The sequence below is a fragment of the Heteronotia binoei genome, chromosome 6 (genome assembly GCF_032191835.1).
Source record: "Heteronotia binoei isolate CCM8104 ecotype False Entrance Well chromosome 6, APGP_CSIRO_Hbin_v1, whole genome shotgun sequence".
Taxonomy (NCBI): Eukaryota; Metazoa; Chordata; class Lepidosauria; order Squamata; family Gekkonidae; genus Heteronotia; species Heteronotia binoei.
The window spans coordinates 9007044-9034748 of record NC_083228.1 but is presented as its reverse complement, the minus strand read 5'-3'; the positions used below and the strand labels follow the sequence as shown (position 1 = coordinate 9034748).

Below are 27705 nucleotides of genomic sequence, written 5' to 3'. Positions count from 1 at the left end.
GCTTGGAGAAACATGCACGTTCTTCAAACGCCTCTAGGGTTTATTCCCAAAGGCGAGCTTGCAAGTCGGTTTTCTAAAGTCCCATACGCGGATCGCTTACGTGATTGTGAGTCTGGAACTGTAGACGCACTTGACCATCTTCTATTATTTTGTCATCGGTGGTCAATTCCTAGATCAATTTAGATAACTCCTGTTCTTACCAAACACCAATTACCAACTGGGTGGTCTCCTACTTGTTGGCAGATGTCAATCCTGAAACCGCCTATTTTGTTACAAAATTTTTAATGATAATTTTATCTGCAAAACGGCAAAAATCTGGATTGATCTGATTGTGATGGAATCTGGTATATACATTGACTCATATGATGATTTTAGGTGAACGATAGGTTTTATTAGAAATTCCTGTTTTAATATTTTGTTCGCTTTTAGATTTGATGGCTTTGACTACAATTTTTGAATTCTGTGAATATTGTGAGCAATGTGCCCTCTAAGCTGCAGAGTCTTGTGAACAAAAATTCTACTTTGTGAGCTACTCCTATTAAAGTTGTGAGCTACTGGCATTAAAGTTGCGAGCAGCTGCATAAATCAGTGTGCTCTGGGGGCGGGGTCATCCTTCCTGAGCTAAGACAAAAATGTGTGCGCTGGAGGCTAAAAAACTGAGCTGGCTCACGCTAACTCAGCTTAGAGGGAACACCGATTGTGAGTAATGTTGTATATCCATATTTGTTTCAATGATTGATATATCTTGGTTGAGCTTAAGACGTTTGGTCATGGAAGCTAATAAAGGAAAGGAAAGGATTTCTGACAAACCTCCTTGATGGACTTTGGCAATGGACAGAGGCAATGGCTGCATTTATCTATGATTTCAGATTTCTATTCTGCCCTTCCCCAAAACAGGCTTGGGACTTTATATTGTCCCCAATAGCAGAGGAAGTAACAAGAGTGGCCATCAAAAAAGGGATTTATTTGTACAATTGTTACAGAAAGAGCATCCCGAGGAGATACATATGGCCAGTGCTACCGTACACTGGTTGAGAGAAAAAGGCAGGAAAATGAACAGAGCAGAGGTTCAGATTACGGGTAACAGGGGTTGTCCAACTCATTACGGTCAACTTCTAAACATGTTTCCATGAAGTTCATGGCCTCCCTAATTCTGCATGTGTGGTTCCTCTCTGGGAGCCTATGGCATGCAGCGGAAAGGGACCACTGCAGGCGACAAGATGAGAATTGTGTGTTTGCTCAGCTGTGGTACAATCAGCCTGGAAGGCACAATTGACTGTGGTGAGCAGAAATATTTCCAAGCCGTTGACCCAAGCTCCACACCCTACACAGGGAACTCAAACTGTAGCCTGTCAGATGGCATTAGCAGTGCAGGTCTCCAAGGCTGTCTTCCTGCAGAAGCGTTCCTAGACTCTGTTCAGTTAGAACCTCTGTCTTCACAGCCAACAATATTTGGAAAGGGGGTTAGATACATCAGTTCTTCAGAATCTATTCTTTCACGCTTCCCACTTCCCCAAGCGGCAGAACGCTCTTCTAGCAGGCCGGTTTAAAATGGACCAGGGGTCCCCAATGTGGGGCTCTTGGCGGGCTATGGCACCCAGGTCGGTTATCCAATAAAGCCCATTGTTTGCATCCCTGAACTGGAAAAAAAAAAAAAGCAAAAGGCTCACGGTAAAGACAAGCTGTATAATAAATGATTTTAAAGCAAATTAAAGATAACTGCAATGTAATTATTCAGAAACCGTCAGGGAACAATCCCGCCTCTACATGAGACCCAATACAATGCAGACTCGACAGAGTCCAGTCAATTTAAAAGGAACCCCTGGTCCTTATGCTGTACTTTTTGTGCTGGGCGAGAATAGGGCAACTAGAATGATTAAAGGGCTGGAACACTTTCCCTATGAAGAAAGGCTGAAACGCTTGGGACTCTTTAGCTTGGAGAAACGTCGACTGCGGGGTGACATGACAGAGGTTTACAAGATAATGCATGGGATGGAGAAGGTAGAGAAAGAAGTACTTTTCTCCCTTTCTCACAATACAAGAACTCGTGGGCATTCGATGAAATTGCTGAGCAGAAAGGTTAAAACGGATAAAAGGAAGTACTTCTTCACCCAAAGGGTGATTAACATGTGGAATTCACTGCCACAGGAGGTGGTGGCGGCCACAAGCATGGCCACCTTCAAGAGGGGTTTAGATAAAAATATGGAGCAGAGGTCCATCAGTGGCTATTAGCCACAGTGTGTGTGTATGTATAAAATTTTTTGCCACTGTGTGACACAGAGTGTTGGACTGGATGGGCCATTGGCCTGATCCAACAGGGCTTCTGTTATGTTCTTATGTGACACAGAGTGTTGGACTGGAGGGGCCATTGGCCTGATCCAACATGGCTTCTCTTATGTTCTTATGTGACACAGAGTGTTGGACTGGATGGGCCATTAGCCTGATCCAACATGGCTTCTCTTATGTTCTTATGTGACACAGAGTGTTGGACTGGATGGGCCACTGGCCTGATCCAACATGGCTTCTCTTATGTTCTTAATATTTCCTGGCGGTTCCAAATTCTTGCCAGTCCCTGCACGCATAATGTTGACTGCGACGGAATGTCGTACCGTCCCATTTCCCAGAGGCTTCTTCAGGCTTGCGTGCTCCTAGGACTCATTTTTCGAAAAAACTCAATCGCTCCGAGTCATGCCGGAAAGCCGGTGGCGATATGTACCGCACAGGTGCTCTTCTGTCGAGCCTTGTGCTTTTTAAAAAATTCTGTTATGCACGGTCCCCCCCCCCCCGCCCTTTGTTTGCTCCTTTGCGTCACTGACCTGCCCGGCCTTACAGTGCTGGCTGTACCACCTGAGGGCTGCTCAGCTTTGAATTTCAATTTGGGGGATGATGCAGGGGCGGGTCCTAATTGTGCTCCTTGTTCGCTTCCTGGAGCCCAGTGGCCCTGCAGTGCTGGCTCGGAGCACAGTGGAGCACAGTTTGCGGAATGATGCAATGGGTTTATTTCTTTTTATTTATTTAATTCAATGTATATCCTGCCCTCCCCACCGAGGCAGGCTCTGGGCGGCTCACATGCTCATGACTGTGCGCGAGGATAGACATACGATAAACGTCAAACCATAAAAACCATTGAAAACATAGAAATTAACAAATCAGATGCTATGGTCTTAATTAGGTTACCCTGCGACTCCGGCTAGATGTTCTCCCTAGAGCAGATCTTAACGGTCCAAATGTTCTAACTGAAGCAGGTTGCAAGAGGCAACTCAGATATTTTTGGATCGCTGCAGGAGCCAACAATCTAAATTGTGGATGCCTGGTGGAAGAGTGTCGTCTTACAGGCCCCGCGGAACTGTATGAGCTCCCGCAGTTATCTAATAAGCCCCGTTGCTTGCATCCTTGAACTGCCTGGCTCTACAGTGCGGTCCTGTAGCACCAGAGGACTGCTCACCTTGACTTCCAGTTCAGGGGATGATGTTCTGGGTGACTTAATAATACACCTTGTTTGCTTCCTTGAGCCAAGTGGCCCCACAATGCTGACTTCTAGCACAGTGAGGGCTGCTCAGCTAGCCCTCCCATTTGCTGGATGATGTAGGGGGTTATTGAAGGAACCCCGCTATTTTTATCACTGAACTGCCTAGCTGTACAGAACTGGCATATAGCACCAGAGGGCTGCTCAGCTAGCCCTCCCGTTTGCTGGATGATGTAGGGGGTTATTGAAGGAACCCCGCTATTTTTATCACTGAACTGCCTAGCTGTACAGAACTGGCATATAGCACCAGAGGGCTGCTCAGCTAGCCCTCCCGTTTGCTGGATGATGTAGGGGGTTATTGAAGGAACCCCGCTATTTTTATCACTGAACTGCCTAGCTGTACAGAACTGGCATATAGCACCAGAGGGCTGCTCAGCTAGCCCTCCCGTTTGCTGGATGATTTGGGGGTTATTGAAGGAACCCCGCTATTTTTATCACTGAACTGCCTAGCTGTACAGAACTGGCATATAGCACCAGAGGGCTGCTTAGCTTGACTTCCAGTTTGCTGGACGATGCAATGGGTTATCTAATAAAGACCACTGTTCGCCTCTCAGGGTGGCCTACAATTGTCATGCTCTGGGGTGCCGGCGAGGAATGAGACACAGTCCCAGGCAGGGTGTAAGATGAAGAGCAGAGGGAGAGCAAGTCCAAACCCAAGGTCTCAAGCCAATCCGAGGTTGGGGCCAATCAGAACAGAAGCCAGGAAAGAATAATGTCCCCAAACACTAACCAGAAGCCTGGTCGTTCAAGCCAGGAGTCTAGAAGCCAAGGATCAGGTTTCAAAGCAAGCCGGGGTGAAGGCAGCCCCAATGTTAGATAACGAGTTGCTCTCACAAAGGAATCTGCCCAGAGCTTAATAGCTTGCTGCAGCTGTTTCCAACTAGTGAGCATCCCAGCTCCTGTTAGAACTAGGGACTCAGGGAACGCCTCGCCCTTGACCTCGCTTCTCGGAGAGCCGGTTTGGTGTAGTGGTTAAGTGTGCGGACTCTTATCTGGGAGAACCGGGTTTGATTCCCCACTCCTCCACTTGCACCTGCTAGCATGGCCTTGGGTCAGCCAGAGCTCTGGCAGAGGTTGTACTTGAAAGGGCAGCTGCTGTGAGAGCCCTCTCCAGCCCCACCCTCCTCACAGGGTGTCTGTTGTGGGGGGGGGGAAGGTAAAGGAGATTGTGAGCCGCTCTGAGACTCTTCGGAGTGGAGGGCAGGATATAAATCCAATATCCTCATCTACCTCACAGGGTGTCTGTTGTGGGGGCGGGGGAAGGTAAAGGAGATTGTGAGCCGCTCTGAGACTATTTGGAGTGGAGGGCGGGATATAAATCCAATATCTTCATCTACCTCACAGGGTGTCTGTTGTGGGGGAGGAAGGTAAAGGAGATTGTGAGCCACTCTAAGACTCTTCGGAGTGGAGGGCAGGATATAAATCCAATATCCTCATCTACCTCACAGGGTGTTTGTTGTGGGGGAGGAAGGTAAAGGAGATTGTAAGCCGCTCTGAGACTCTTCGGAGTGGAGGGCAGGATATAAATCCAATATCCTCATCTACCTCACAGGGTGTCTGTTGTGGGGGCGGGGGAAGGTAAAGGAGATTGTGAGCCGCTCTGAGACTATTTGGAGTGGAGGGCGGGATATAAATCCAATATCTTCATCTACCTCACAGGGTGTCTGTTGTGGGGGAGGAAGGTAAAGGAGATTGTGAGCCACTCTAAGACTCTTCGGAGTGGAGGGCAGGATATAAATCCAATATCCTCATCTACCTCACAGGGTGTCTGTTGTGGGGGCGGGGGAAGGTAAAGGAGATTGTGAGCCGCTCTGAGACTATTTGGAGTGGAGGGCGGGATATAAATCCAATATCTTCATCTACCTCACAGGGTGTCTGTTGTGGGGGAGGAAGGTAAAGGAGATTGTGAGCCACTCTAAGACTCTTCGGAGTGGAGGGCAGGATATAAATCCAATATCCTCATCTACCTCACAGGGTGTTTGTTGTGGGGGAGGAAGGTAAAGGAGATTGTAAGCCGCTCTGAGACTCTTCGGAGTGGAGGGCGGGATATAAATCCAATATCTTCATCTTCTTCGGTGCCTGAGGGCCCAATCCTGGCGAAGTTTCTCTTGCAGACGAGTCATTCGTGGGAGTGAGTCGGGGGGGGGGGGCTCTGTGCTTGTGGCTGCTCCACTGCAGGGAATGAGGGCGAGCGCGGCCAACTGTCAGTTTCTTCTGCGGGGCCGGCTGTTGTGCTGTCGGAGGGCTGAGCTGCTTGCTCTGCGAACTCTGCAGCCGGCAGCTCTCCTTCAGCATCGGCATCGCCCATGACAACAATCTCCTTTCCCTTCCTCCCCCACAACAGACACCCTGTGGTGGGTGGGACTGAGAGGGCTCTCCCAGAAGCTCCCAGATAAGAGTCCATGCACGTCACAACTACACCATACTGGCTCTTCAAAAAAGAAATTGAAGAAGATATTGGATTTATACTCTTGCCCTTTCTGAATCAGAGTCTCAGAGCAGCTTACAATCTGCTTTCCCTTCCTCCCCCACAACAGAGACCCTGTGAGGTAGGCGGGGCTGAAAGAGCTCTCCCAGCAGCTGCCCTTTTAAGGACAACTCCTATGGGAGCTATGGCTGACCTAAGGCCATCTCAGCAGCTGCAAGTGGAGGGGTGGGGAATCAAACCCTGTTCTCCCAGATAAGAATCCGCACACTTAACCACTACACTAAACTGGCTCCCTTCCTACTGACCACATGCCCACCAGGAGTGCCACCTCTACACCTCACCTGTGATGGTGAGAGGGGGGGGGGTCTGTGAGAGTGGCCTGTGCCAGAAGACCTGAGCCCTGGCAGCTGCCCAGCCTCGAGGGGTGCTGACGCCAGCCCTGATGCGCACTCAAGAAGAAAAAAAGCCTCTTTCAAACCTCTTCCATCTTCCTTAAGAACTGTGTGGTCACTACTAGTCCAAGCTTTTTATGTTGTTCAGTTGCACGGCCGAGTCTGACTCTTTGCGACCTCATGGACCAAGTCACATCAGGCTGTCCTGTCTTCCATCATCCTCTGAAGTCTGCTCAAATTCATGTTAGTCACATCAGTAATGATGTCCAGCCATCTCCTCTTTTGCCGCCCCCTTCTTCTTTTGCCTTCTCTTTCCCAGCATCAGGGTCTTCTCCGGTGAGTGCTCCTCTCTCATTGGGTGGACAAAGTATTTGAGCTTCAGCTTCAGCATCTGACCTTCCAGGGAACAGTCAGGGTTGATTTCCCTTAGGACTGACCGATTAGATCTTCTTGCAGTCCAAGGGACTCTCAAGAGTCTTCTCCAGCACCACAGCTCGAAAGCATCTATTCTTCTGCGCTCAGCCTTCCTTATGGTCCAGCTCTCACAGCCATACAGTACCACTGGGACTCCCCTATAATTTTCAGACTCAGTGGAAGTCTTCTGAAATCCACCTCTGAGCCTCAGTTTGTCTCCTTAACTTTGCCGACTTTTAGACATTTCCCATCTGTTAGCAGCTCCAGCGCAGCTGGGAGAAGAGATACATGTACTTGTGGCAAAGTGAGCATTTTAGTTAAAGGCCAGATGGTAAAGTGACAACAAATAAGAAGGATTCAGTGGAGTGAATGAGCTTTAACCGGGGGGGGGGGGGGAGGCTGTAAATGAAAGGGGATTGGTTACTGATTGGCTTGCCTGTGACAGGTCAGGTTGTAAGCTGTGGGTCTGATTGGTGGAAGTTTGAAAATTTTAAGGATGCTAGAGTGACAGAAAGAAGAGGAAGATGATGATATTGGATTTATATTCCACTGGAGAGAGGAAGGGGACTGTACTCCCGGGTCAAATTACGGTTTCGTTCTTGTCCCTTCATCAGCCTGATCTCTCCACAACCATCTTTTCATGGAGCCACAGAGAAATATTTTTACTTTTGTATCAACGCATTTCTTTTTTTGCTCTGCACCAGGCATTGATCCAAAAGTAAAATTATTTCTTTTTGGCTCCTTGAAAATGAATACTGGTTAAAAATTAGAGTTAGGGACACCTGTTTTGTTTTATTGGCATAGTGTGCTTTATGTGTTCAAGTTTGTATGATTATTGAACTCTTCAAATGAATGCATCCATAAACCCAGGAGCCTGGTGATATCAGTGTGAAGTAAGGAGGCCAAGTGGGAGACCTCCAGAGAGCTGTGCTTGCTGCCACTCAGTTGGAGAGCTGGGGGTGGGGAATGGGGGGATTTCCCCACAATATCATTTCTGGTTTGAGCTGGGAATGATATTACTGTATTGAACAAAGTTTGAATCCAGGGGCACCAATTAAGGCCAACATAGTTTTATTTATTTATTTATTTAGTATAAACAATTTTTATTAGTAACATATGGTAGTAGAACTATATCTACAACTTATAAAAAGCTTAAGATAAAAAAAAACACATCATTCTACCCCACATCTTACTTTTCTCCCACCCCTCCCCCCAATAATTGACCCCCGCCAGTGTTATTTTTTTTAAAAAAAAACAGATATTAAAGGTACCTTTAACTATCAAGAAAAAACAAAAATTGATTAAGAAAAAGATCCCCCCTTCAAAAGTTATATTCTTGTCTTAAAGGTCTTAATCTTCAAAAATTGTCCAATGTCCTTTTATTTTCCACTCTTTTTCTACATATCTTCTGAATTTCTTCCACTCCCGATTAAAAAGTTCTAAATCGCAGTCTCTTAGTTTTCTTGTTAGCTTGTCCATTTCACTCCATGACATAACTTTTATAGTCCAGTCCCATTTTTCTGGTATTTTTTCTTGCTTCCACAACTGCGCATACAATGTCCTAGCAGCTGAGAGCAAGTACCATATTAAAGTTCTATCTTCTTTTGGAAATTTTTCCATTTGTAATCCCAGCAGAAAAGTCTCTGCTTCTTTGTTAAATTCATATCCTAGGATCTTAGATATCTCTTGTTGAATCATCTGCCAAAACATTTTAGCTCTTTCACAAGTCCACCACATATGGTAGAAAGAACCTTCATGCTTTTTACATTTCCAACACCTATCTGGCATCTTATTGTTCATCTTTGCTAATTTTTTTGGAGTCATATACCATCTATACATCATCTTAAAACAGTTCTCTTTAATACTATGACATGTTGCGAGTTTCATAGAGTTTTTCCACAGATATTCCCAAGATTCCATCTTTATTTCTTTATTTACATTAATTGCCCATTTTATCATTTGAGATTTCACTACTTCATCTTCTGTAGTCCATTGTAAAAGTAATTTGTACACTTTTGAAATTAATTTCTCATTATCTCCAAGCAGAACTCTTTCCATTTCTGTTTGCTCTTTCCTTATTCCTTCAGCTTTGATATCATTCTCCATCAAGCTTTTTATTTGTTGCATTTGAAACCAATCATATTTATAATTCAATTCTTCTGCAGTTTTCATTTCTATTTTCCCACTTTGTATTTTTAGTAGTTGGTTGTATGATAGTTGTTTTTCCTTAACTGCTTTGGCCGTTAACTTTATCACTTCAGCCCGCACTATCCACAAAGGTCTTCTCTCATCGCCATATTTCTTGTACTTTATCCACACATTTAGTAAGCTGCTCCTTATATAATGGTGAGAGAAAAGACTGTCCATCTTCTTTTTCCCATAATACAAGTAGGCATGCCAGCCGAATTTTTTCCCATGGCCTTCTAACACTAGAAGTTTTTTATTTAATAACGTTATCCATTCTTTCAACCATACTAAACAAATTGCTTCATGATACAGTTTCAAATCTGGTAATTGAAACCCACCTCTCTCTTTTGCATCTATCAGGACTTTCATTTTAATTCTAGGTTTCCTCCCGGCCCACACAAATTCCGAGATTTTTCTTCTCCATTTATCAAATTGGTTAGCATCTTTCACAATGGGGATGGTTTGAAACAAATACATAATCCTTGGTAAGATATTCATTTTTACTGCAGCTATTCTGCCCAACAATGACAAATTGAGCTTGTTCCACTTTAGCATATCTTCTTCTATTTTGCGCCAGAGCTTTTCATAGTTGTTCCTAAACAGATCAATATTTTTCATTGTTATCTCTACCCCTAGGTATTTTACCTTAGAGGTAACTTCACAACCCGTTAGTCTTTGTAGTTCTTGTTGTCTATTTTTCTGCATATTCTTACATAAAATTTTCGATTTTTCTTTGTTTATGTAAAGTCCCGCCAACTCCCCAAACTCTTGTATTCTCGTTAACAACAACGGTGTAGCTTGTAAGGGATTTTCATTTATAAACATTATATCATCCGCAAATGCTCTATATTTATAGGTATACCCTTTTATTTGTAGTCCTTCTAAATCTTTTTCATCTTGGATCTGCATCAGTAAAATTTCAAGAGTCATTATGAACAACAATGGCGAAAGCGGGCAGCCTTGTCTAGTACCTTTACTAATTTTCATTTCGTCTGTAAGATCTGCATTGATGCACAACCTTGCCCTTTGTTCAAAATATATTGCCTTTATCATTCTTATAAAACTTTCTCCAAGCTCCATTTTTTCCATCACTGCAAACATGAAGTCCCAATTTAAATTGTCAAATGCTTTTTCTGCATCCGCAAAGAATAGTGCTACTTCCTTTTCTGGATGTCTTTCATAGTATTCTACAATATTTACAACAGTTCTAATATTGTCTCTTATTTGTCTTTTAGGAAGAAAACCAGCTTGGTCCTCCAGGCCAACATAGTTTTATTGATGGACTGTGGCTCAGTGGTAGAGCATCTGCTTGGTAAGCAGAAGATTCCAGGTTCAATCCTTGGCATCTCCAACTAAAAAAGGTCCAGGCAAGTAGGTGTGCAAAACCTCAGCTGGAGACCCTGGAGAGCCGCTGCCAGTCTGAGTAGACAAGACTGACTTTGATGGACCGAGGGTCTGATTCAGTATAAGGCAGCTTCATATGCCCATATATGACTGGCTTGACTACTGGTCAAATGGTTGTCCTCCATTGGGAGGGACGGTGGCTCAGTGGTAGAGCATCTGCTTGGTAAGCAGAAGGTCCCAGGTTCAATCCCCGGCATCTCCAACTAAAAAGGGTCCAGGCAAGTAGATGTGAAAAACCTCAGCTGGAGACCCTGGAGAGCCTCTGCCAGTCTGAGTAGACAAGACTGACTTTGAGGGACCCAGGGGGATCTAATTCAGTAGAAGGCAGCTTCATATGTTCATATATGTGCATGTACAATTCTTCACTTATACAGCCAGACCTGCTCAGCTTCAGCAGCCAAGTCAGCCGTTAGCCCAGGAACACAGTAATAATAACTTATTCAAACAATTCAGTTCTACACCTGAAATATACAGGTGCCTCTTTCTGGATAGTCCTGACCTGGATAGCCCAGGCTAGCATCCCATCAGATCATGGAAGCTAAGCAGAGTTGGCCCCAGTTATTGTTTGGATGGGAGACCACCAAGAATATCCAGGATTGGTTACACAGAGAATCAGGCAATGGCAAACCGCTTCCAAATATCTCTTGCTTTGAAAATCCCATAGGTTGGCATCAGAGCCTTTTTTTGGCAGGAGAAGCCCAGCAGGAACTCATTTGCATATTGGACCACACCCCCTGGCATCATTGTTGTTTTGCACAGGGTTTTTTTTAATAGAAAAAGCCCAGGAGAAACTTGTTTGCATATTAGGCCACGGCCTCTGACACCAAGCCAGCCGGAACTGTGTTCCTGTGTGTTCCAGCTCAAAAAAAAGCCCTGGTTGCCATAAGTCAGCTGTGACTTGACAGCCAAACCCCCCCCCCCCAAAAAAAACCCCACAACCCTCTATACAAGCAGGTGGAACAGTATGGCCTGATCTTGTTAGATCTTAGATGCTAGCATTTGCTCCTTGGGTGGACAGCTATGGCGAACCTAGGCAGTATAATAAAAAGTAGAGATATCACCCTGCCAACAAAAGTCTGTATAGTCAAAGTGACGGTATTCCCAGTAGTAATGTATGGCTGTGAGAGCTGGACCATAAGGAAGGCCGAGCGCAGAAGAATAGATGCTTTTGAGTTATGGTGCTGGAGAAGACTCTTGAGAGTCCCTTGGACTGCAAGAAGATCCAATCAGTCAGTCCGAAAGGAAATCAACCCAGACTGTTCCCTGGAAGGTCAGATGCTGAAGCTGAAGCTCAAATCCTTTGGCCACCCAATGAGAAGGGAGCCCTCACTGGAGAAGACCCTGATGCTGGGAAAGACAGAAGGCAAAAGAAGAAGGGGACGGCAAAAGAGGAGACGGCTGGACAGCGTTACTGATGTAAGTAACATGAATTTGAACGGGCTCTGGTGGAAGACAGGGGTGGAAGACAGGGGAGCTGGTGTGACTTGGTCCGTGGGGTCAGAAAGAGTCGGACTCGGCTGTGTGACTGAACAACAACAACAAGCAGGGTCAGTATTTGGAAGGGAGGAAGCCTCTGCAGATGAAGGCAATTGCCAGCCATCCCTGCTTTTCACTTCCTTGAAAGTCCCTTGTTTAGATTTCTAAGATTTTGGGATATGAATTCAATAAAGTGGCAGAGACTTTTCTGCTGGGATTACAAATGGAAAAATTTCCAAAAGAAGATAGAACTTTAATATGGTACTTGCTCTCAGCTGCTAGGACATTGTATGCGCAGCTGTGGAAGCAAGAAAAAATACCAGAGAAATGGGACTGGATTATAAAAGTTATGTCATGGAGTGAAATGGATAAACTAACAAGAAAATTAAGAGACTATGATTTGGAACTCTTTAAGTTGGAGTGGAAGAAGTTCAGAAGATACGTAGAAAAAGAGTGGAAAATAAAAGGACATTGGACAATTTTTGATAATGATTAAGTTTTTAAAATAAGAATATAACTTTTGGGTTTTTAACAGTTGGTACCTTTAATATTTGTTTCCTTTAAGTAAATAACACTGGCGGGGGTCAAGTAACGGGGGGGAGGAGTGGGGGAAAAGTAAGATATGGGGTAGAAATTTTTTTTCTTTTTCTTCAAGTTTCTGTAAGTTGTAGATATAGTTTTGCTACCATATGTTACTAATAAAATTGTTTATCACCTAGAGAGTCCCTTGTTTGGGGCCACCGCAGGTCGGCTCCATCTCGACAGCACTTCCATAGACATGTTTTGAATAAATGGCGAATACGAATGGAAAGCCAAAAAGAAAAACGGAAGTGCTCTACAAGATGGGGAACCCCTCTGCTCCCAGTTCAGCTTTTATAGCATGTCCGATCAAGTGCATTTCACCTGTCAGGTTAGCTCACTGGCTGTCACAACTAATCAGGCCTTTGCCTTTCAGGGTAAGGTAAACAAGACTGCATTTAGAACTATGTTAACTGATTAATTTTTTCCCTTTTTTTGTAAATGAACATCTCATTGATTTTCTTAATTTGATGCATCAATCATTCAAGTCCTCATTGGAGTAAGTGACTTCCTACCGCGCAGCCAGAATGTCAAGATCGGAGGGATCTTGGAGATAGGGGGAATCAACCTTGACGGACTTGAACCAGCATCGTGTCCAAGATCTCCAAGGTCTGATGCAGAAAAAAGCACATATCAAAGCTTTGCTCTGTGTTGAGTGTGGGTGGCTTTGAGATCTCAGAGGTACTCAAGGCCATGCCTTGAAGCCATCAGTGCGGAGAAGTCTGGACAAAATCCCGAAAGTCTGGCAGATGGTGATATCTGATATGGACTTTCTGCAACAGATGAAAAGTTCACCCACCAAGATGGATGAAGGCAAGCCATCAGAGCCTCACAGGAAGTGGTCAAGGGACATGCCTTGTACAAAATGGCATCTCAGAAGGCTCATGCAGCCCCCGCAGTTTGCTCAAATGGGATGGCCGTTTGCTGAGCCACCAGAAAGGGAAAAGTTCTCACCCCCCAGGAAGGTTCTTGTTCATACAGCTGGGAAAACAGGCTTCGTTACCAGCATGGCAACAATGCTACGTGCTGCGAAGTAGGCCATGGAGGAATCACCCTCAAACACAAAATGGTTCTCTGTTTTCTAACCAAGCCTGTACTTGTTGAAGTTCTTGCAAACCCTCCCATTGGAAGATCTGTTCCTAGGGTTGCCAGTCTCCAGATGACAAAGATCATTTCCCCTGGAGAAAATGGCTGCTTTGGAGAGTGGACACTGTGGCATTGGATCCTGCTGAAGTTGCTCTCCTCCCCATATAGGGCTGCCAAGCTTCTGCTGGGGGTGGGGGATTCCCCCAGTCTGGAGGGCCCCAACCCACCAACAGGGAGCAGGCTGCTGGAGGGATCCCCACCCCCAAAGAGCCCTGTCACTGCGTGCCGTCCCTGGTGTGATGACATCACCCAGAAGTGACGTTATCATGCCAGGGATGCTCTAGGACTTGTGGTAAAACTCTATGGTACCATAGAGTTTTATTGTGAATCCTAGAGCGTCCCTGGTGCACCGCTGTAGGACTTGCTGTAAAACTCTGTGGTGCCATAGAGTTTTATTGAGAGTCCTAGAGCAGGGGTGGCCAACGGTAGCTCTCCATGCTGGCTGAGGCTGATGGGAGTTGTCGGCAAAAAACATCTGGAGAGCTACCTTTGGCCACCCCTGTCCTAGAGCATCCCTGGCATGATGCCCCCAGTGCAATGACGTCACTTCCGCCGGAGGGACTTGGCAACCCTATCCCCATTCCTTGCCTTCCCCAAGGCCCCATCTCTGAACTTCCAGGAATTTCCTAACCTGGAATTGGCAACCATACCCCAGGATGACCTTGGGCCAGTCATTCTGTTTTGCTGCTTCTCAGAATCACTGTGATGATGAAATGAGGGGGTGGGGTTAGAATGACATGTACTGCCCAGGATAAAGTAATGGATTAAATCACAGTGTCTGTTCAGACTAGCTAAAAATCTATACATTTTTTGGCACAGGCCTCAAACACCCTTCCTTTAAAAGAAGAAAAGAAATTGGCACCCCAAACCGATCATTTCCTTGCGACAAGTAGCTGCTGTCACAGGAACGTCTCTCCATTTTCATGGTCAACGATGTTAAACATTTGGCATGATTACAGGTCCCGAGGGGGATGCGGACGAACTTGTCCTCGTCTTGGCAAAAATCCTTTCTTCGGAGCTGGAGCAGACGGTGGAAATGCCGTGCAGAACTTCGAAGGTGAATGGAAGGAAAGGGGACACGGATGCCACCATCTAGCTAAGTGCTTTAAATGAAATATGGTGAGAACTGATACAATTTGGGAAACAAAATGCATGGTGGGCTCGGAGCCAGAGGAAAAGAAAATAGAAGGGGAAGGAACCGGCCGGGCACTGTCTGGGCTCTGCCCTTGCTGGGTCAGTGGCTCAGACTGCCCACTGAATACATAAGGACATTTTTAAAAGCCAGGGCTTTTTCTGAGCAAGAACACACAAGAACGCAGTTCCGGATGGCTTGGTGTCAGGGAGTGTGGCTTAACATACAAATGAGTTCCTGCTGGGCTTTTCCTGCAGAAAAAGCATTGGAAGGGAAAGTGAGAGATTTCATGCTTTGAGAAAAGCCCTGCTGGATCAGTGGTCCATCTAGTCCATCATTCTAACTTACACAGTGGCCGACCTGTCCCTCTGCATGGGGAGGGACAGTGGCTCAGTGGTAGAGCATCTGCTTGGTAAGCAGAAGGTCCCAGGTTCAATCCCTGGTGTCACCCAACTGAAAAGGGTCCAGGCAAAGAGGCATGAAAAACCTCAGCTTGAGACCCTGGGGAGCTGCTGCCAGTCTGAGTAGGCAATACTGACTTTGATGGACAGAGGCCAAAGACTTCATAAGAACAATAGAAGAGCCTTGCTGGATCAGACCAGTGGTCTGTCTAGTCCAGCGATGGCCAAACTTGCTTAACATAAGAGCCACACAGAATAAACATCAGATGTTTGAGAGTCACAAGACAAGAATCAAGAATCATTGATTCTTCCCAAGGAAGCCACAAGGATGTTTGAGAGCCACAAGGAAGGAAGGAAGGAGATGTAGAAAGAAAGCAACTTTAACTTTAAATGCATTCTCCAAGACACCAGCTAGCTTGGCTTGGAGAAGTTACTTAAATGGAGAAATGCCTTCCCCAAGTGAGCCAATGGGGCTGTGGGGGCTTCAAGAGCCACACAATATGCGTGAAAGAGCCACATGTGGCTCCCAAGACACAGTTTGGTCACCCCTGGTCTAGTCGATCATTCTGACTTACAACAGTGGTCAGCTTGTTCCTGTCTTTGGCCAACAACATTAAAAGAAGCACTCTCAATCCACTTTCAGTGCACTTTGCAACTGGATTTTACTGTGTGAAATGGCAAACGGTCGCTGAAGTGAACGGAAACCACATTATTTAGCACGTATGAAAGTGCCCAGCGTCTGATACACAGTAATTTCTCCTGATCACACTGAAGCCAGCTAGCAGGACAACAACAGGCTCGTAATAACAATGCAATATTGGAGGAATGGGGCAAGATGCGGAGGCAACGGTAAAACGGATTTGGAACGCAACCAAAGGGAAAGCGAGAGATTTCATGCTGAAAGGGGAAATGACTACTGAAAAGATAGAATGAATAGGGATAGTTTCGGAGGGTAGCTGTGCTGGTCTGCAAGCAGAACCGCGGGATTCGAATCCAGCAGCACCTTAAAGACTGGTAAGATTTGGGGAGCGTGACCTTTCAAGAGTCAAAGCTCCCTTAGTCAGATACAAGGAAGAAGGGAGGTTTAACTAGGCTTGCCAGGTCCAATTCAAGAAATATCTGGGGACTTTGCAGGTGAAGCCAGGAAACTTTGGGGGTGGAGCCAGGAGACATTGGGGTGAAGCCAGGAGCAAGGTTTTGACAAGTATAACTGAACTCCAAAGGGAGATCCGGTCATCACATTTAAAGGGACGGCACACTTTTAAAATGCCTTCCCTCCTTTGGAAATTATGAAGGATAGGGGCACCTTCTTTTGAGGATCATAGAATTGGGTCCTCTGGTCCAATCCTTTTGAAACTTGGAGGGTATTTTGGGGAGAGGAACTGGATGCTATGCTAAAAATTTGGTGCCTCTACCTAAAAGAAAGCCCTCCCCCCCGAGCCCCAGATACTCGTGAGTCAATTCTCCATTATACCCTATGGGAATTCATCTCCATAGGGAATAATGGAGTCTCTAGCAGACATTTCCCTCCCCATCCCCCCGCCGGCTTTCTGATGACCCTGAAGCAGGAGGAGGGTTGCTAAGAATTCTGAAGCTCTCCTCTGTTGCAAAATGTATGATGGTTTTCCAAAGCTCATAGAAGCTTCTTAGTGAAACAGGGGATCAAGTACGACCCTGTCGCGTCACCTGTGCCTTGCTGCACTGGATTCTTTCATCTAAAAATCCATGAAGACGTCTTGAAGCGTTGGACTTCCCAGAAGAACCTACCTTTGCCATGCCTTGAACGGCTTCTCTTATCTTTTCGGCGTTGATTCGCTCATTAAGAGACTTGAGTGTGAATGTGATCTTTGTTTCTTTCATGATTAATTTCACTTTATATGACTTGCCTCTATTTTCCGGTTATTTATAAAACACTTGCATCATTTGTATATATCTATATTTGAGGCTGGTTTTTCGTGGAGGTTTGTACCTTGTTTCCCCCACCTGGGGATTGGCAGCCCTAGGTTTGACTCTCGAAAGCTCACACCCTCCAAAACTTGTAGGGGTCTAAGGGGCTACTGGATTCAAATCCAGCTAAGGATGAAGAGGGAGGCTGTGAAAGGGTGTGCTGGGGGCCACAATGAGCATCTCTTCTTAAAGACTTCACTGCCACTCCCGCTAAAGACGGGACAAATGGGGCTGCTTCGTATAGCTCTTCCCCTTGGCTGCTGCAATTGGAGACAAAGGCCTCCTCTCTTCCCCAAGGGAGAATGAGACTGACCTACACACTAGGGTTGCCAGTCTTGCAGTGGCTGAAGGGGATTCCCTGCCTCTTGTTTTCCACCCCTGCTATGAGTGATGATGGCCTTCAGGCCAATCACATGACAACACCTCCAGGGGAAACACAGAACAGAAACCGGTTTTTAGAGGATCTTGTTTGATGCAAAAGAGGCGGCGTGAGTTGTAGCCCCGGGGCAGATAGCGTGAAATCCGACCGAAGCCCCACGGAGAAGAGGAGAGTGAGAGCGGCAGAAGGCTAGTGGGCAATCGGTCATAGTTAATGGCAGTTCCTAGAGAGGACTGATGTCACTTCCAGGTTTTCAAAGGAAATGACATCATGCCATCTCTTGACAGCTCCCTCTCCATCCTTCACTGGTTGCAAGGCCAGGCCTGGCATCTCTAATTGTAGCAAATTAAATCTGGTTTTGATACTTGATGCAGGGCTGCAGCTTAGTGGGAAAGCCTCTGCCTTGCAAACAGAAGGTCGTGGGTTCAGTCCTCAACATCTCCAGTTACAAGGATCAGGCAATAGGTGATGTAAAAGATCCTTTGAGACACTGGAAAGACTCTGCCAGTCTGAGCAGACAAGACTGACTTTGATGGACCAAGGGTGCATTAAGTGCAAGGCAGCTTCATGTACTTAAGGCAGTGGAGACCAATGTTCCCTCCAAGCTTGTGAGCAAAAATTCTACTTTGTGAGCTGTGAGCTACGGGCAGCAAAGTTGTGAGCTGCTGCATAAATTATTGTGCTCTGGGGGTCATCCTTCCTGAGCTAAGGCAAAAATGTGTGGGCTGGACGCTAAAAATCTGTGAGCTAGCTCATGCTAAGTTAGCTTAGAGAGAACACTGAAGAAGAAGACATTGGATTTATATTCCGCCCTCCACTCAAGAGTCTCAGAGCGGCTCACAATCTCCTTTACCTTCCTCCCCCACAACAGACACCCTGTGAGGTGGGTGGGGCTGAGAGGACTCTCCCAGCAGCTGCCCTTTCAAGGACAACCTCTGCCAGAGCTATGGCTGACCCAAGGCCATGCCAGCAGGTGCAAGTGGAGGAGTGGGGAATCACACCTGGTTCTCCCAGATGAGAGTCCGCACACTTAACCACTACACCAAACTGGCTCTCCAGTTAAAAGGAGACAGCTTCCCTTAGACTGTTGCGAAAAGCGAGAGTATGCTAGGAGACACAGAACCAGAAAGACATAATTGAAAATACGTAATGGACAGCAGAACTTCGCTGCAATGGCTGTGGGCCATGGACCATTACCTTTCTTGGTGAGATTATCCGCACTTTGCGCTCAACTGCTATAATTAAAAATAATGAGCGCCTGGTAGCGCTGCTAATTCTATTATCTTTAAAGCACGGGGCTTCAACAACTCACCAGCAAAATCGCCCAGATGAGAAATCTCTTTAAAATGCTCCGTGGCCGCTGGCGGTACATTAGGATAATCTTCCCCGCCTGAAAATCAGAAAGGGAAAATGAAAACACGATCAATCAGGAGTTGAAACACAGAAGAAGAAAAAAAAAGCACAGAATTAGTTGGAAGCAATCAATGCAAGGTCTTCCCGGATGCAAATCAAATTACTAAAATATCCAAAGACTAATAAAGTAACTGATCGCTAAAAACCCATTAGTAATTCCTCCAAGGAGACTGATGTCCACCTGAACCAAAATCAGCTCAAAATTGTCAAGCCCCAGTGTGGTAGATATGGAATAAGGAGATTCTCAATCACAGGAACCACCTACCACACCTTTTGACAAGCCTAGGGAGGGGCACGAACCAAACTGCAAAGCAAATTCATTATGAATTTTGCTCTGTTCATAGTTGGCAAACGGAAGCTTGTGATGTTTAAAGCAGTTCATCATGGTTCATGGATGGAGCAGTAAGCATGGGCTTAAAGGGACTCTGAGTCCCCTTTATACCCCTGCTTTCTGTTTCCCGCAAAACCTGCGAAAACAACTGAGCAGCTAGGAAGCGCTCTCTGCTACTCAGCTGTTCCAGGTGGTCCTGTGCAGTCCCTTTAAAGTTTAAAGGTGACAGCAGCTGAGCAGTGGGGAGTGTCTCCTCGCTGTACAGCTATTTTTCAGGCTGTCTTCTACAGTCCCTTTAAAGTTTAAAGGGAGCCAATGGGGTGGGGTGGTTAAGAGTGCTGGACTAATATCTGGAGACCCTTTAAAGTTTAAAGGGACTGGACAAGACATCCTGAAACAGCTGAGCGATGAGAAGGAGGCTTCTCCCCATCGCTCAGGTGTTCTTCAGGCTTTCTGCATTCTTCTGGTTCATACATATCCCTGGACACACCCTTAACTGAATCTCAGAGGACATCATTAAGAGAGTGTTCTTGGGTGACAACAACAATCCAAGCTCTTAAAAGGCTGAGGGCCAAACCAGAGTCATCACTGCTGTACCCATGTCTACACCTGAAATGTGCATACTGCAACCAGGGTCTCCAAGATTACAGAATAGAAGAAGAACTGCAGATTTCTCTCTGAATCAGAGTCTCAGAGCAGCCTACAATCTCCTTTCCCTTCCTCCCCCACAACAGACACCCTGTGAGGTGGGTGGGGCTGAGAGGGCTCTCACAGCAGCTGCCCTTTCAAGGACAACCTCTGCCAGAGCTATGGCTGACCCAAGGCCATTCCAGCAGGTGCAAGTGGAGGAGTGGGGAATCAAACCCGGTTCTCCCAGATAAGAGAGCTATGGCTGACCCAAGGCCATTCCAGCAGGTGCAAGTGGAGGAGTGGGGAATCAAACCCGGTTCTCCCAGATAAGCATCCATGCACTTAACCACACACTTACACCAAACTGGTTCTCAGAGGTCCCTTCTAGAGTTGGAAGGGACCTCCAGGGACATCTATTCCAACCCCCTGTACAATACGGGGAATTCACAACTACATCTTTCCCACACCCAGTGATACCTGACACCTGCTGCATGCCCAGAAGATGGCAAACAAAAAAACCTCCAGGATCCCTGGCAAAACTGGCCTAGAGACAAATTGCTGCCTGACACCAAAGTGGCAGTCAGCATTTCCTGGGTGTGTAAGAAAAGGCCATAAGAACTAAGCATTTGGTGCAATTCTTCCTGCCCTCCTTCTCATGATCTGCCAAAGTTTACAGAATCAGCATGGCTGTCAGATGGCCATCCAGCCTCTGTTTGACAACCTCCAAGGAAGGAGAGCCCACCACCTCCTGAGGAAGCCTGTTCCACTGAGGAACCGCTCTAACAGTCAGGAAGCTCTTCCTAATATTGAGCCAAAAACTCTTTTGATTTAATTTCAACTCATTGGCTCTGGTCCTACCTTCTGGGGCCACAGAAAACAATGCACCATCCTCTATATGACAGCCCTTCAAGTACTTGTTAAGATGGTGACCATATCACCTCCTCTCCAGGCTAAACATTCCCAGCTCCTTCAACCTTTCTTCATAGGACTTGGTCTCCAGACCCCTCACCATCTTCATTGTCCTCATCTGGACCCGTTCCAGCTTCTCTATATCCTTTTAAAAATGTGGTGCCCAAAAGTGAACACAGTACTCCAGATGAGGTCTTACCAGAGCAGAGTAAAGCGATACCATCACATCACGTGATCTCAACACTAGACTTCTGTTGATACAGCCCAAAATTGCATTTGCCTTTTTAGGCACTTTTTAGCCATCTAACCTCTGTTTAAAAACCTCCAAAGAAGGAGAGCCCACCACCTCCTGAGGACACCTGTTCCATTGAGAAATCGTTCTAACAGTCAGGAAGTTCTTCCTATTGTTGAGCCGGAAACTCTTTTGATTTAATTTCAACCCATTGGTTCTGGTCCTACCTTCCGGGGCCATAGCAAACAATTCCACACCATCCTCTGTATGACAACCCTTCAAGTACTTGAAGATGGTGATCATATCACCTCTCAGCCTCCTCCTCTCCAGGCTAAACATCCCCAGCTCCTTCAACCTTTCCTCATAGGACTTGGTCTCCGGATCCCTCACCATCTTGGTCGCCCTCCTCTGGACCCGTTCCAGCTTATCGATATCCTTCTTTAAATGTGGTGCCCAAAACTGAACACAAGACTCCAGGTGAGGTTTCAATGAAGCACACAATGAGTATTGTTAGATCCCCCACTGCATCATCCCCAAACTAGAAGTCAACCTAAGCAACCCTAGCACTGTAGGGCCAAGCAGTTCAGGGAGGCAAACCGTGGGCTTTATTAGGTAAGCCACTACATCATCCAGCAAACTGTATGACCAGCTGAGCAGCCCTCACTGTGCTTCAGGCCAGTATTGTAGGGACACCGGGAACAATGAAGCAAACAATGAGTATTATTTGGTCACCCACAGCATCATCCTCTAAACTGGAAGTTCTCCAGTGATGGGATCCAACACAGACCACCCTCTGAAGTTGCCATTTCCTCTAGAAGAACTGGCTCCTGGGGTGGCCCTAGCAATAGGGGTGGGCCCGCTTCTGGACACCCTCACTCTAAAGCAGGGGTGGCCAACCTGTGGCTCGAAAGCCACATGTGGCTCTTTCACACATATTGTGTAGCTCTTGAAGCCACCACTGCCTTGTCAGCCAGCTTGGAGAAGGCATATGTCTCTTTAAATCACTTCTCCAAGCCATTTGAAGTTGTTTTCTTCTCACTTCTTCCTCCCTCCCCATCTATTTTCCTTCCTTCCATCCATCTGGCTCTTATATGAAGCAAGTTTGGCCACCCCTGCTCTAAAGGATGCCTTCAATCCTCAGGATGCAGTCATCTCTGACCCTGGTTGGAGGAGTATGGTTGAGGCCACGCTCCTCTGCTCGTGGGTCAGCTGGCAAAATGGCGCCTGCCACCTCCGCAGCCAGCTTGCTGCTCCCCTTCCCTTTCCCATCATTTCCATCCTCTTTCATCCTTGTTCTTGCAGGCCACTACCTTGGCACCAGGGTCACCGACTCCAGGTTGGGAAATTCCTGGAGATTTGGGGGTGGAGCTCTGGGATGGCAGCGTTTGGGAAGGCGTGAACCTCAGCAGGGTGACACGCCATAGAGCCCATCCTCCCAAACAGCCGTTTTCTTCAGGGGAAATGATTGCTGTAGTCTGGGGATCTGTTGAAATTCTCGGAGACCTCCAAGTCCCCCCTGGAGGCTAGCTGGCTACTCTATTTGGCGCTGGAGTGTCAGGGATTGTTTTGAGCAGGAACACACAAGAATACAGTTTTGGGTAGCTTCACGTAAGGGGGTGTGACCCTATATACAAATGAATTCCTGCTGGGGTTTTTCTACAAACCAATGGGGTGGGGTGAGAGCCAATGGGGTGGGGTGGTTAAGAGTGCGGGACTAATATCTGGAGACCCAGGTTTGAGTCCCCACTTGTGCCATGGAAGCTTGCTGGGTGACCCTGGGCCGGTTACTCGTTCTCAGCCTAACCTACCTTACAGGGTTGTTGTGAGGATAAAATAGAGGAGGGGAGAAAGATGTAAGCCGATTTGAGTCCCCACAGGGAAGAAAGGAGGAATACAAATGAAATAAACGAACGTATGAACAAGGGGGAAATTTTCTGCATGTTGCAGAATGCCTTTTCCAAGGGTGGAATTCTAGCAGGAGCAACTTTGCATATTAGGCCACACCTCCCTGATGTAGCCAATCCTCCAAGGGTTTACAAGGCTCTTTTTTTGTAAGCTCTTGGAGGGTTGGCTACATCAAGGGGGTGTGGCCTAATATGCAAAGAAGCTCCTGCTAGAATTCCACCCCTGTTTCCATTGCTAGAATTACAAAACGGGGGGGGGGGATCACACCCATTTCTAATTGCCTTATTTAACAGCCTCTCTCTGGTAGGTTCCTTTTGGTCACTCCCGGTTTTAGTGGTGGGCATTCTAAATTCTCAGCTCTCAAGACCTGAGAAGTGTTTTAACCATCACACTGCAGTCTTATCAAATATTAGAGGCAATAATGGAATCTCAGTGCAGTAATGAAATCCCAGCACATTAGACTCACAACGCACGTTTCCCTCCCAAGATACAAGTGTGCTTATTACTCATGAATTTCTAAGCATTAATAGAGGCCAAAGCAGGAGCCCTCCATGTATCTTACTGGAGGGTTGCAAGATGGACAACTTTAACACTGATTTGAAAGTTCGGTGATATGATACACCCATCAGCCTGACTTTCCTCCAGGCAAAATGGTGGAAGGTGCTGCAATTATCCATCGCACTGGGAAACAAACCACAGAAGAACAAGGATTGCTATTAAAATTATTGAGATCTGTATTTACAAATGGATGTTCTGTTTTATCAGCATTCTAGAACTCTTTGTGACATCAACAGAAAAGGTTTTGGTGAGCCAGCTGGCAGTGTATGTTTGGACTTCTTCAGGCTGCAGAGGTTTCTGGAATCCTGGACTTCTGAGCCACTAAGGGCTTGAAGGCTTCTCCTGACATCCTGAATGCATCAGGTTGCCAGCTCTGGGTTGGGATATACCTGGAGATTTTGGGGGCGGAGCATGAGGGGGGGGGTGGGGTTTGGAGAGGAGGGACTCCAATAGGGTACAATGCCATCGAGTCCACCTTTCGAAGCAGCCATTTTCTCCAGGTCTCTGTCGTCTGGATCTCTGTTGCTGATCTCTGTTATCTGGAGATCAGCTGTAATCCAAGGAGATCTCCAGCTATCACCTGGAGGTTATGATAAATACAACCGGAACCGGTGTGAAAGTAAGCTATATAAGATAACCACCGGAAGCAATGAAACTTTCACGCAAAGTGAGTAAATATGCGTTTGAGTGAAAATTAAACAAAAACAAAAGAACACTGAATAATATATACATAAAATTTCCCCACAAAGTCTCTCAACAGTCTTAGAAAATTGGACTTAATGAAGACATGGGTGAAGTCTTTAATCTCTTAGTGTTCTACTTGTGAAGGCACGGAGAGAATAAGGAACCACTTTTAAAAGGACTCCTCACAGTTTCGCTTGTTAGTTCTTCCTCAGCCTCTTTCTCCCGACGTTACACGGACACGGAGCCACAGGTCTACTCTTTACAGCATGTATCAACACATGCTCTGATCTGCTGCTACTGGCTCTTCATCTACATGACAGCCCTTCAAGTACTTGGTGATCCTATCACCTCTCAGCCTCCTTCTCTCCAGGCTAAACATGCCCAACTCCTTCAACCTTTCTTCATAGGACTTGGTCTCCAGACCCCTCACCATCTTTGTTGCCCTCCTCTGGACCCATTCCAGCTTGTCTATATTCTTCTTAAAATGTGATGCCTAAAACTGAACACAAGACTCCAGGTGAGGACTCCAGAGCAGAGTAAAACGATACCATCACTTCACGTGATCTGGACACTATACTTCTGCTGATACAGCCCAAAATTGCATTTGCCTTTTTAGTCACCACATCACACCGTTGACTCATGTTCAGCATATGGTCCACTATGGTTTGTGCATTCTGCTTCTAAGACAAGTTTCCCCATCCTATAATTAGGCATTTGATTTTTCCTACCTAAATGCAGAACTTGACATTTATCCCTGTAAAATTCATTTTATTGGTTTTAGCCCACTTTTCCAGCCTGTCGAGATCATCCTGTATCCTGTGTCTATCCTCTACTGTCATCTACTTCCAATATAGTATCATCTGCAACTGCTTGGTGGTCTCCCATCCATGTATTAACCATGGTCTTCCCTGCTTAGCTTCTGAGATCTGATGAGATCAGGCTAGCCTGAGCCATCCAGACCAGGGCTGACTGTTTCCAGCATTTGATGATTAAAAGTTTACTCTCTCCGAATAGGGAAATTCCATTAAGTTATTAGGCTTAATAGCCATGGACACATCTACCCTCTTTGAGGGTGTCAGGATAGCCTCTGGCTGACCACATCCTGATTTTTAATTCATCCAGATCTTTTAAAGAGGCAATCAAGTGGAAGGATTGACATTTTGGCCTAACTGAGTGTATCGGCATATCCTGTGTTGGTTTTCTCTTCTCATTAAGTCTTAGGCAGAGATATTAAGCCTATGCTAAAGTGGGGATTTCAGATCGAAAAACAAGGAGAATTCTATAGCCGTCCTTTCGTGAGACAGGAAATAGCTCCAACACTTATTCATTCCCAAGATAAAAATGCAAGGGGAAATCAACTTGTGAATATCCAGTTAGTATAATCTCTTTCTTGGACTTAGTCCTTCAACCAGGCAAGGTCTCTATATATGTTTCAAAACTGTTCTGTTACCACCCAAGATTATGGTGCATTCAGGGGTCATTTTGTAGAAAAAGAAGGGCCAGAGCTCTACCTTAAAATGCTTCTTGAAATTGTCATAATATAATCTTACTCCTATCATAGTTTTAAAATTACTTTCTCCTATGTGATCACAGTGGCATGATGAAGATTTCCATCCATCTGCTTTTTATGTTTTGGCTATTTCTCCATTTTTTGTGGGGGAAAATATTAAGAGGTTTGCAAAATCTTAGAGTTCAGCAAAATTCTCACAAGAGGTTTAACCAACGGAGGCCAGAAGCAAGTATTTGGGGAGGGTGGGGTTTAAGAAAGAAAGAGCACAATAAAATTTAGAGGTTCTGGATCTCTGCTCCTGTGAGCTGCTGCCCAAAAATGAAGCCTGAGTGTGTTCACACTACACTAAATAATGTGTTTTGAAACTGGATTTTTAAATTGAATTTAAAATATCCATTTGCAAAACACATTATTTGGTGTAGTGAACGCACCCAATGGAAGACTTTGTCGGCTGATCTGAGAGCTGACACAAGGATAAGATGAAGTGATGGTACCACTTAACTCTGCTCTGGTAAGACCTCACCTGGAGTATTGTGTTCAGTTTTGGGCACCACATTTTAAGAAGGATACAGACAAGCTGGAAGGGGTCCAGAGGAGGACGTAGAAGATAGTGAGGGGTCTGGAGACCAAGTCCTATGAGAAAAGGTTGAAGGAGCTGGGCATGTTTAGCCTGGAGAGGAGGCGGCTGAGAGGCGATATGATCATCGTCATCAAGTACTGGAAGGGCTGTCATAGAGGATGGTGTGGAATTGTTTTCTGTGGCCCCAGAAGGTTGGACCAGAACCAATGGGTTGAAATTAAATCAAAAGAGTTTCCGGCTCAACATTAGGAAGAACTTCCTGACAGTTAGAGCGGTTCCTCAGTGGAACAGGCTTCCTCAGGAGGTGGTGGTCTCTCCTTCCTTGGAGGTTTATAGGCAGAGGCTAGATGGCCATCTGACAGCAATGAATGTGAATTTAGGGGGAGGTATTGGTGAGTTTCCTGCATTGTGCAGGGGGTTGGACTAGATGACCCTGGAGGTCCCTTCCAGCTATGATTCTATGATTGTTTAGAGTTTTTTTTTTGGGGGGGGGGTTAAATGAAGGAATATATCCCCAGAGATCACATCTCTTGGCAGTTTTGCATCACGCTCACGGAGGAAGCAATTTGGAACGATAAGCAAAACCCGCTTTGCTGTCTATCCTGAAATGTTTCTAAGTGAGACAGTTAAAGCATAACAGAATCTCTTCGCCAAACAGATATCAATTCTTTTTTGAAAGGAAGAGAGTCTTCCCAGTCATTAACAGCTTGATCTTAAGATCCGGATCCTGGCACAGCACTGGGGTAGCTAGGCGGCTAGGTGCTCCTATGTGCTCTCAGAAGAGAAAAGACATGCTCCTCCCTAACTCCTCCAACGAGCGGAGGTCACAGCAACTGTCTATAGGGTTGCCAATCCCCAGGTGGGGGCAGGGGATCCCCCGGTTTGGAGACCCTCCCCCTGCTTCAGGGTCGTCAGAAAGCGGGGGGAGGGGAGGGAAATGTCTGCTGAGAACTCTATTATTCCCTATGGGGATTTATTCCCATAGAAAATCATGGAGAATTGATCCGCGGGTATCTGGGGCTCTGGGGGGGCTGTTTTTTGGGGTAGAGGCACCAAATTTTCAGTATAGCATCTAGTGCCTCTTCCCCAAATGCCCCCTGCGTTTCAAAAAGTTTGGACCAGGGGGTCCAATTCTATGAGCCCCAAAAGAAGGTGCCCCTATCCTTCATTATTTCCTATGGAAGGAAGGAATTGAAAAGGTGTGCCGTCCCTTTAAATATGAGGGCCAGAACTCCCTTTGGAGTTCAATTATGCTTGTCACAGCCTTGATCTTGGCTCCACCCCCAAAGTCTCCTGGCTCCACCCCCAAAGTCCCCAGATATTTCTTTAATTGGACTTGGCAACCCTATCTATCATGAGAGCACCTGCCTCAGTAATCCTGGAGCAGTGACATCCCCATGACAGCCATATATAATAATAATAATAATAATAATAATAATAATAATAATAATAATAATAATAATAATAATAATAATAATAATAATAATAATAATGTTTTTATTTATACCCCGCCCTCCCCGCCAAGGCAGGCTCAGAGCAGCT

The 27705-nt window shown here is 45.9% G+C and overlaps 1 protein-coding gene across 1 annotated transcript in view; it reads right to left on the bottom strand.

Moving 5' to 3' along the window:
• Nucleotides 1-27705, bottom strand: part of LOC132573491 (heparan-alpha-glucosaminide N-acetyltransferase-like) — a 311892-nt gene that overhangs the window by 25668 nt on the left and 258519 nt on the right. Inside the window, exon 12 of the mRNA XM_060240983.1 lies at nucleotides 18724-18801. Coding sequence (XP_060096966.1) covers nucleotides 18724-18801 — 78 coding nt within the window. The remainder of the gene's footprint in view (nucleotides 1-18723; nucleotides 18802-27705) is intronic.